At 43.9% G+C, this 10661-nt stretch overlaps 2 protein-coding genes across 5 annotated transcripts in view; one reads left to right on the forward strand and one right to left on the reverse strand.

Annotated features, from left to right (window-relative positions):
• The window catches only part of Txndc12 (thioredoxin domain containing 12 (endoplasmic reticulum)), a 34223-nt gene extending 33194 nt beyond the window's left edge, over positions 1-1029 (reverse strand). The window contains exon 1 of the mRNA XM_013022273.1: positions 693-1029. Within this exon, the coding sequence (XP_012877727.1) occupies positions 693-789 (97 nt within the window). The 5' untranslated portion in view covers positions 790-1029. The remainder of the gene's footprint in view (positions 1-692) is intronic.
• Positions 970-10661, forward strand: part of Btf3l4 (basic transcription factor 3-like 4) — a 17288-nt gene continuing 7596 nt past the window's right edge. The window contains exons 1-3 of one of the 4 annotated variants that reach the window (XM_013022278.1): positions 970-1030; positions 5264-5330; positions 10332-10445. In XM_013022278.1, coding sequence (XP_012877732.1) covers positions 5277-5330; positions 10332-10445 — 168 coding nt within the window. In that variant the 5' untranslated portion in view covers positions 970-1030; positions 5264-5276. The other 3 variants (XM_013022276.1, XM_013022277.1, XM_013022279.1) reach the window with 3 other exon arrangements.

The following is a 10661-nucleotide window of genomic DNA, read 5'->3' on the forward strand; positions in this document are numbered from 1 at the left end:
ACACACACACACAAAGACTAGGAAAGCGGTGAAGAGAAAGGTGTTCAGGCTTAGAATGAAGATAAGATGAAATTAATAGGCTGGAATAGAGATGGTCATACCACCTAACTTCTTATTCACAACCAGTGATCCCTGGCTCCTAAAAAAAAAAAAAAGTTGCTCCCAACATACTAGCTGAGCCACACTAAAAATAACGTTGGTGACCCTCTAACAGACCTTCTGTTATTCATTCAGCCCTTTCTAATGCATTTCCCTGGGAAATAGGTGCTATTATCCCAGGTCCTGGAGAAGGCTCTACACGTTAAAGTGAAGAATCTTCAGACCCAAGGCAAACAAAACTAATCTATGCCCCCAAAACTCCACTCCATTTCTTCCTGGAGGGTAGGTGTGACCGTTCCCGAGGGCCTACAAACTAGCTCGCTGTTCAGTTTTTAAGCAAGCTTATCTTGATGTAAGGGCCATTTCTTCCCTAGGCCCAAGAATTAAAGATTTCTATTAAGTACAACTTCCCTTTCTTAACCTTCCCAGGCTCGCTACTCTCAACTTCAAAGAAATTGCCCTCCCCCCACCCCCCAAGAGCGGTTACGGAAGATGAGAAGGAATCTGACGAGATCTAAGAGATTAGACAGCAAGGGGTTACCCCAGACTAGGGTCCGGGATTGCTAAACATTAAGACAAGAATGTGCTCTGACCCTTTCCAAGCCCAACGCGTCCAAGAGAGGAGGTGACGAGGAGCAGCAAACCGAAGCCCAGCAAACAGGTGGCCCCGGGACGCAGGCACGTCTCCATGGCGGTCGGTGCGCAGGGACACCGGACTGAACGGACACCGGGTCGGATTCCTAGCAGAAGATCCACACGGCTCCCCACCGACGGCTCAGCCCAACCCCTTCACAGATTTTCTTTTCCTCTCCCAAACTTTAAAGGAAGTGATGTTAGACGGATGTGGGTGGCGCCTCCGGGGGTCTGGTGTGGGGCCGAGTGAGTTTAAAGGCGCCGATCACGTAGCAGGATGCTGGAATAGTTGTGGAGCGTGAGTTGCTTTCCTTTGGTCTGGGACATAGGGAGAGAAATGCCCCCCAAAAAGATAAAGTGAGGGCAAAGAAGAGGTTCAGTGATCCTTTGCTGATTGCTTCTGCTTGCCCGTCTTACCCCTCCCGCCGGGAACCGCTACACTTAATATTTAAAATGCAAACGATCCCCCACCCCCACCCCCAGCTTTCTCAAATTCCTCTGCAAAAAGAGACTGGACGACTGGATTTCATTGTTCGTTCCTGCTCAGGTCTTGGGAGATTTGGGGGGTGGAGGGGAACCGTTTGGCTGTGCCGGGCCTGGATCGTACGTTTCCTTGGCAACCGCAAAGTCTTCCACTCAGGGCTAGCGGCAAACTTCAAGAAAGCCAGACTCGGGGAGGGAGGGGGAGGAGGATCTCTGATTGCACCAGCGACGAGGTAGACCAAAGGTTCCAGGAAACACACTACTGCAGGCATGGCGAGTGTAAACCTTCCTTTGGTGGTCATTGAGAATGTCTTCCCGATTCACCCCCCCCCACACACACACACTCGATAATGGGTCAACATGTCCCATCTTTTCTCCTACGATTAAACAGTTATGTAGTAAATGCAAGGGGGAAGAGACGTCCGAATCCAGTACACGCGCGCGCGCACACCGCACGTTCACAAGGCCGCCCTTTGCCCCCGAAATCCAGGGCAGACACAATGGGACGCTGGCAGCCCGGAGGCCGCGCGAGCCCCGTGCACCCGCCGCCAATAGAAATATTGGGGTGCGCAGAGCAGGCTGGGCCTTGTAGTTGGGTGGCGCGCACCCGGTATAGGCCACCCCCGAGGGGGAGGCGGAGCCGCCGTGTCACGTGGGCCCCCGCTCCAGCTCCCGCCGCCGCCGCCGCCGCCACCGCTCCCGCCGCTGTCTTTCTCTGTCTCGGGTGAGGCAGCCATCTTGCTCTTGCCGCGTGCTGGTGTTGGAGGACCCTCCCTGTTTCAGGTGAGACCCCCGGCGGTCCCGCCGCTCCACGGCCATAGGCCGCTGCGCACGGTCTCCCCCCCACCCCACGCCCTCTTCTCTCGACACCCGCCAACCGTTCGGGCTGCCACTTCCGCCGCGGCGCGGGGAGTGGGGGCGGAGGCGGCCGGCTTGGCCTGTCGGTTACCGGCGGCGCAGCTGGGGGTCGGCACCGGAGGGAAGGTCCCCCCGCACCACCGCACCTCCGTGGAGGCGAGCCCAGGGACCCAGGCTGTGGCCCCAGCTCCGATCCTGTCCCGGGAGGCGAGGGGACCCCTCCCCCGCCGTCCCGCTCCTCCTCCTCCTTCAACCACAGCAACAATGTCAGAAGCTTTGAGCTTTATACACCCGATCTGGGATCATCCGGTTTGATCCTTCCGGTCTACAGATTGGGAAACTGAGGTTAGCACTACAGTCTCCCCACCCACCACCACCACGTCCAAGCCCTGGGCACCGGTCGCTCCGTGGCCGCACTCTTCACCTAGTTACGGCAGTGTTTGTTTACATCCGGCCTGCCTTTTGGAGAAAGCAGCCCATCCTTAAACACCCCAGCACGCTGCCGGGGGACTGACCCGGCCGGTAAAAGTGTTACACAGCTAGTGAATGGCGGTTTCAACTTCCGTTCCCACGTTCTTTCACTCTACCCCAGCTGTTCCCCCACCCCTCCGCCGGGACGGGTAACGGTGTTACCGAGTAGGAAGTATCTCGGTGAGCCGGATCCAGGGCTGGATAATCTGACCTTTCACCTTCAAAGCCACTCTGGGAAGTCGGTGATGGTAACGCCCTTAACTGAAGTGGGAGGAACACAAATCCAAAGAAGTAACTTTGCTTTGAAGCCAGAAGTGGTAGAACCTTGGGCTTCCGGATTCCACAGCCTGTGCTTCTCTTAAGAGAAACCTCACAGAATTAAAAAAAAAAAATTGTGCAAAATACGATGCGTGTGAAAGTGCCCGCCACAAGGCTTGGACTTGAGGCACCCGATATCAAGTATTGATTGACCTTGATTTCCTCCTTGAGGAAAGTGCTTACATGACCCTTGGAGCCCCAAGGAATCCAATGAATTATGTAGTTTTTAGGAAATTACTTCTCCATTTGGGTCGTAAAAAAGAACTCTCTTAAGACCCTTGGCTTATCTTATTTTTTAGTGTTTTGTTGTTGGTTTTATTTTTTTTTTCAGTTCTGGGGTTTGGACTGGGCCTCAAGCTTACTTGCTAGGCAGTCACTGTACCACTTGGGCCACACCTCTAGCCCTCTCATTTTTGTTAAGTTGGGAAAGAGGTAAATTGTTTATAATTCATTACCCTGCTGTTGATAGCAGATATTTGAGATGACATCATATAAAACATAAGTGACAGATACAATAAAGACTCCATAATAGGATATTAAACCATGTGATTGTTGAGGTCGACTGAAATTGACATCTCTTATAGATTGAGTCCAAATCACCTTATTTACTATGTCTCTTAATTTACTATTTACCCCTAATTTATTAATAAAATAGCTCATTTCTTTTTTCCCTGCTGCCTTGTGCTTCTAATTTCCCTAAAATTTCTTTTCTCTGAAGTACTCATTGGAAATAAGATTTCTCCATTCTGGTTTCTTAACCACCTGGAATAGAATTTATTCTTTCATTTTTATTCTTTACATTTTTATTTACACAGTTAAATATGTTCTTGCTTTCATTTCAAACAAGTCAGGACTCTGTCTTGACTTCCCTATTGGATCTCTTGGGGAGTGTTACTTGAAAATGCAGAAGAGTCTTAAAGGGTTTAGTTGTAACATTTTTCACTTGACTCCCTTTTTGCAAGAAATTCCTCAAGCACTCTATTACTTTATCTTCATGGCCACATTCTTTGAGAAAAGTCAGTATTAGACCTTTCCTGTAAATATCTGAGTTTCAAAATTAAGGTTTACATCAGCAATGTTAAGTCTCTGGCAGAGCTAAGATTGACACACGTGTAAGATTCTTTGTTTTGGATTGTACACAATTCCTCCCATAAAAGCTGCTTGAGCATTGCAATGTAATCCTGGACAAAGACTAAGAAATCATAGGTTAGAATTGTCATTTGGAAACTGAACTTTGGCTTTTAAGCGAAGATATACACAGGTTAATTCAGTGTCAATACAGATTGGTTAGTAATTACATAATTTTTTTTTCATTTTCCAAATGTAGAAGACAGTGTCTTTTCATGTGAGAAATGATGTTGCAGGAGTTAGAGACTCGGACAAAAAAGTTTAATAACAGCTTTCCCTCCACATCTCAGTAATGACCTATTAAGCCATGGAACAAGTCAAACAAGACTTAAATTGGCTTTTATTTGTTTATATAGTGTGGAATGTTGTTTTCCTTTGTAGAAATATCATTTGACCAGGCTAGAATTTGTAATTTTATAATGTTCTTAAAATCTTTAAAACCGAGAGCAGTTTTAAGAATCTTCCCTGCAGTTTCTTAGTATTAATGTAGTCAAACTGTATTTTAAATCGTGCAGTTAAACATTGTACCCTAAATGTAAGAATAGCTTATCAGATGTGACCTAGTATATAAACACAGGGTATTTAATAAATTCTGCAGTGCTGCAGAATCACTGAATGTCTGGAAGTTTGTTTCTATTTTCCCATTATTAATAAGTCATCTGACCTTGAATAAAGGGCATGACTGTTACATATCTTAACCTTTACACAGCCTATTGTTGAGTTTCTTATTTGCCCAGCCTGGTTTTTTTTCCCCCTTTAAGAAATTATTTAACAACTTTATGGTTTATAAGACATACAGAGTGTGATTAGGAAGAAAATGATCTACTTGAAGGGTTTTGCTAATAATATTTGGTCAGTTCTCTGCATAGAAGTCATACGGAGAAAAAACTGGTGTGATAACAGATTTCATGTTAGGTTTTACTGAATGCTGAAGAATTGAACTATATTTTAAGGGAGGAATCTTCAAATAGATGACTGACTTTTTTTTAATGGTGCTGGGGATTAAACTCAGAACTCAGGGTCTTGACCATGCTAAGCAAGCATTCCACCACTGAGCTACATCCACAGTGCTCTTCTCTTTTCTGTCTGTGTTTTTAACTCCTTTGTGATATAATTAGGTCTCAGGTTTATGAAAGCTAGAACAGTCAGGACTTAGGATCATGATGTTAATGTATATGGAAAGTTCAGTGAGCCAGGAAGTACTGTTTACATAAACGGTTTTTAAATCTCTGGTTAAATGGTGACTTTAACAAATCTATTTTTCCCCCCCTAGATTTATCAACAGCATGAATCAAGAAAAGTTAGCCAAACTTCAGGCTCAGGTCCGGATAGGGGGCAAGGTGAGTGTGGTATAAGAAAACTTGACAGGAGAATGTATGATTATCAGGTAGTATTAGTATTTTGGATTTGTGGTCATTGAAAGTATAAAAATCTTTTCAATAATTAAGATCTAACCACATTCCAATTTGAAAATAATCTGTCTCGATCTAAATATAACAAGAACCTTACTCCCAGTGGTGCAGTGGCAATGGCCACCATTGAATCCTGACAACATATTCTGTGACATGAACAAATTACCCATTTTTGCTGAGCTTCCACTTTTCATCTGTAAAATAGAAATAATTCTAAAAGATGCTTCTAAACACTGGAGTAATTATTATGAAATATCAAACATGGTTTCTGGCCCTGGGTAGATGTTTAATAAGTGCTAGCTGTGATGTTTTATTCATCTACAGGGCATGCCAGGTGCTAGGGTTACCTTGTCTTAACTGCATGATCCTATAGTGCAGATAGGTTTACAGGAAGTGTAGTGATGTTTGAGCTAATGTTATAGTTTATTAATGTCCCCACAAGTTCCTACCCATTTTCTATGTTGGTGAGTACGAACATGAGCTGAGCACTAGGGGCTCACACCTGTAATACCAGCTCCTCAGGAGGCTGAGCTCTGAGGATTGCGGTTTGAAACCAGCCCTGGCAGGAAAGTCCATGAGACTTATCTCTAATTAACCAGAATACCAGAAGTGAAACTGTGGTTCAAAGAGGTAGAGCACTACCCTTGAGCAAAAGAGCTCACGGACAGTACTCAGGCCCTAACACAAAAAAAGCAACAGGCCAAGTGCCAGTGGCTCACTTCTGTAATCCTAGCTAGTCAGGAGGCTGAGATCTGAGGATCACAGTTCAAAGCCAGCCTAGGCAGGAAAGTCTGTGATACTCTTATCTCCAACAAACCACTCAGAAAACTGGAAGTAGTTCTGTGGCTTAAGTGGTAGATAGCTCGCTTTGAGCTGAAGAGCTGAGGACAACGTCTAGGCCCAGCATTCAAGCCCCACAACCCCAACTAAAAAAAGGCAACAGAAAAACACTTAGACAAGTCAAAAGGTTCATAAGATAGGATAAAAAGAGGATTGTCGGGGTAGGGAATGTGGTTTAGTGGTAGAGTACTTGCCTATCATGTATGAAGCCCTGGGTTCCATTCCATACCACACAAACAGAAAAAGCCAGAAGTGTCACTGTGGCTCAAATGGTAGAATGCTAGCCTTACTCAGGGACGGAACCTAGGCCCTGAGTTCATGCCCCTAAACTGGCAAAATGAAAAAGAGGATTGTCGCTTGTACATATGCCAAAGCACAGGGTTTTGAAATATATGGTATTTAATGGAATGGCTTGCTTTAGTTTGGCACAACTAGAGTTTTAGAGTTTGTTTTTTGTGTGTGTGAGTCCTTAGGCTTGAACTCGGGACCTGGTGCCATCCTTGTGCTTTTGTGCTCAAGGCTAGCTCTCTACCACAAACAGATCTGTTGCTCCATTTTTGGTGACTAATTGGAGATAAGAGACTCACAGACTTTCTTGCCCAGGTTATCTTTGAACTGCAATCCTTAGATTTCAGCCTCCTGAGTAGCTAGGATTTATAGGCATGAGCCACCAGCACCCAGGCAGAGTTTAGAGGTTTTAATTGATAATGTAGGAAATGAAATGACCTGGTAGTTTGTGATTCCATCAGTTTTATATGCCATACTAAAGAACTTGTGATTTTATTCTATATATAGTAGGTAGCTAATGAAGGACTTTTAAGAAGAAATGGCAGCTATTTTAGAAAGGTCATTTCTGGCAGTTTGGAAGGTAGAATGAAAGTTTAATTGGGAACAATTTAGGGTCTAGGGCTGCGAAGGTGGCTCAGTGGTAGAGCGCTTGCCTTGCATGTCTGAGGCCCTGGGTTCGACTCCTCAGCACCACATAAACAAAAAGAAAAAAGCTGTGGCTCAAGTGGTAGAGTGCTAGCCTTGAACTGAAGAGCTGAGGGACAGCACTCAGGCCCAGAGTTCAGGCCCCACGACTGGACCCAAAAAAAAAAACAATTTAGGGTCTATTGCAGTGCTATATGGGGCACAAATTTAGGAGTTGAAATTGGTATGGCTTAATGATTGATGGGAGATGAAGGCTGAGAGAAAACTGAGGTGACCCCTAAGCTTCTGTTTTTAAGAAAGTGGGTAGCCAGGTGAGGATGGCTCACGCCTGTAATCCTAGCTACTCAGGAGGCTGAGATCTGAGGCTCACAGTTCAAAGCCAGCCTGGGCAAGAAAGTCTTATCTCCAATTACCCACCAGAAAACCAGAAGTGGTGCTGTGGTTCAAGTAGTAGGGCACTCACCTTGAGCTGCAGGGCTCAGGGACCATGCCCAGACCCAGAGTTCAAGTCCCACCACCATTAAAAAAAAGTGGGTATATGGTGTTCCTGCCAGCTGCAAAATTTAAGATGGGTGGACTGATAACATTTAGACAAGTTGAATTTGAGCTACCAACAACTGAGCTATCTTTGAATCAGGAATGCCTCACAGTAAATTACCATCCATCTATCTAAGTAGTGATCCTTCAGCTGCTGGAGGGCCTCACAGCGCCTGTCATCAGAGCTCTTTTCTCCCATTGGAGTTGCTGAGACTATAGCCCAAGTCGCCGTTCTGTAAGGTCTAGTCCCTGAGGATCACTGCAGGAGCTACTCAGAGACTGAAACCCCTGTCCTATATCCTCATGCCTTCTGCTTCAGAAAAATTTAACCCTCAAAATTTAGACTGCTTTTGGTAGTATTTTAGGTCTATTCTCAGTTACATTTTTTTAACTGGTTTAGGAATTTAATCCATTTTGAATATTCTTTTCAGTGAAAAATTACTTAGAGTTCCAAAGTGTCAATATAGAAATGAACTTTTCCTATGTTTTTTGGGTTTTTTTGCCCGTGATGGGACTTGAACTCTGGACTTGGGCATTGTCCCTACTCTGGACTTTTATTCTTTTTTTTTTTTTGGTCCGGTTGTGGGGCCTGAACTTTGGGCCTGGGCGCTGCCCCTCAGCTGCCACTTGAGCCACAGCGCCACTTCCAGTTTTTTTTTTTTTTTTCTGTTTATGTGGTGCTTAGGAATCGAACCCAGGGCCTCATGCATGCAAGGCAAGCGCTCTACCACTGAGCCAACTTCCCAGCCCTACACTTTTATTCTTAAGGCTAGCGCTCTACCACTTGAGCCACAGCTCTACTTTTGGCTTTGTGTATTTAATTGGAAATAAGAATTTCATTGACTTTTCCTGCTCAAGCTGACTTTGAACCACGACACTCAGATCTCAGCCTCCTGAATAGCTATAGGTATGATCCACTGGCGCTGGCAACTTTTCCTAGCTTAATAAATAATATAAGTTTCATCCTGTTTGCTCAGACCAAAATCCTGAGCATCATCCTAGATTCTTCTCTTCCTCATGTTCTACATCTAATCCATCAGAAATGTTGTCTCTGACAGTCTGACTCTCACTGTCTCTCCTGCCACACTGCTATCTCTCCCCTGGACTGTTGCAGGAATATTCTGACTGCTGTCATTATAGTATCATTGTAGTCCTTTATCTACACAGCAATCTTAGTCATAAATACATAAATCAGATCCAGTCATTCCGATACCTAGCACCATTGAATGTCTTCCCGTTGCAATTAGAATACAATCCAATTTCTGCCCATTGTATGCTAGGCTACTCCATCTGGCCCTTGCCTATCTTTCTGATTTTATTTTTCTCTTCTTATTGTTTGCTCTGCTCTAGTCATATTGGCTCACTTTCTCTAGTCTTGTGTCATTTTGCTTGGACCACTCTTCCCTTAGTTGTGGGTCTCAATTCATGTCACTTTTTCAGAGGATATTTGCCTAGACATTTTAATAAAGTAACTTTAGGCTTTGTTGCCACCCAGGCACTCTTAGTTACCATGGTCTATTTTTGTTTTTTCATAGCCTTTATCTGGTTTGAAATGATCTAACTTGTTTGTGTATTTATTGACCTTACTTTGTTACTATAGATTAAGAACTTAAAGTAATAACTTGATATTTCTTCATTCCTAGATTCTCAAATTACAAAATGCTTATATAATAGTAATTTAATCCTTAGTATATTATAATTCTTAACAGTTTATCTGGGGGGCGGGGGGCATCTGGGAATGTGGCTTAGTGGTAAAGTGCTTGCCTAGCATGGATGAAGCCCTGGGTTCGATTCCTCAGTACCACATAAACAGAAAAGGCCAGAAGTGGCACTGTGGCTCAAGTGATAGAGTGTTATTTTTGAGAAAAAGAAGCTCACAGACAGTCCCAGGCCCTGAGTTCAAGCCCAGAACCAGCAAAAAAAAAAGTTATACAGGCCTCTGACTGTATTGGCAAAGATTGGTAAGGATTTTAGGAAAAAATTTCTTATTATGTTTCAACATTGTTATAAAGTACACTAAGTTGTTCTGAAGTTATGAAATACATTTTATTAGCAAACAGTATTTTGAGACATAATATATAAGAAAAAGAATAAGAATGGGCAAGACCTGGTCTTAAAATCTGGTATTGCCGGGCGCTGGTAGCTCTCGCCTGTAATCCTAGCTACCCAGGAGGCTGAGATCTGAGGATCACAGTTCAAAGCCAGCCCGGGCAGGAAGGACCGTGAAACTCCTATCTCCAATAAACCACCAGAAAAAAAAACGGAAGTGGCTCAAGTGGTAGAGCAGTAGACTTGAGCTGAAGAGCTGAGGGACAGTGCCCAGGCCCAGAGTTCAAGCCCCACAACCGACCAAAAAAAAAAATCTGGTATAGGCTAACAGACAACTCTGAACAGTCTATTACTACTATTACTATTAGTAATATTAATTATTAGTATTATTGCTAGTAATTATTTAGTTTTTTACTAATTATTATTATTTCTATTAGGTTCTTTTTTTTTAGTAATGATTACTATTTAGTTCCTTTCTTTAAATGTGAGTTTGAAGATTATTATAGTGGATAGAAAAATATAATTGCTATTGTCAGGTGTGAGGTGTGCTAACATCTAATTTATTTTCAGGGTACAGCTCGCAGAAAGAAGAAGGTGGTACATAGGACAGCTACAGCTGATGACAAAAAGCTTCAGAGTTCTCTAAAAAAACTGGCTGTGAATAATATAGCTGGTATTGAAGAGGTATGATCACTTTGAAACTTAATATTATGGGCAGATAGCACATATACACGTAATTGTCTACTTTTCAAAAGTAAAATATCAGCTGGAAAGACATCTGTGACTCAGATGTCTTTGATTTGTTTTTTTTGTTTTTTTTGGTCGGCCGTGGGGCTTGAACTCTGGGCCTGGGCGCTGTCCCTCAGCTCTTCAGCTCAAGGCGAGCGCTCTACCACTTGA

This window comes from Dipodomys ordii, unplaced genomic scaffold (assembly GCF_000151885.1).
Source record: "Dipodomys ordii isolate 6190 unplaced genomic scaffold, Dord_2.0 Scaffold61, whole genome shotgun sequence".
NCBI lineage: Eukaryota > Metazoa > Chordata > Mammalia > Rodentia > Heteromyidae > Dipodomys > Dipodomys ordii.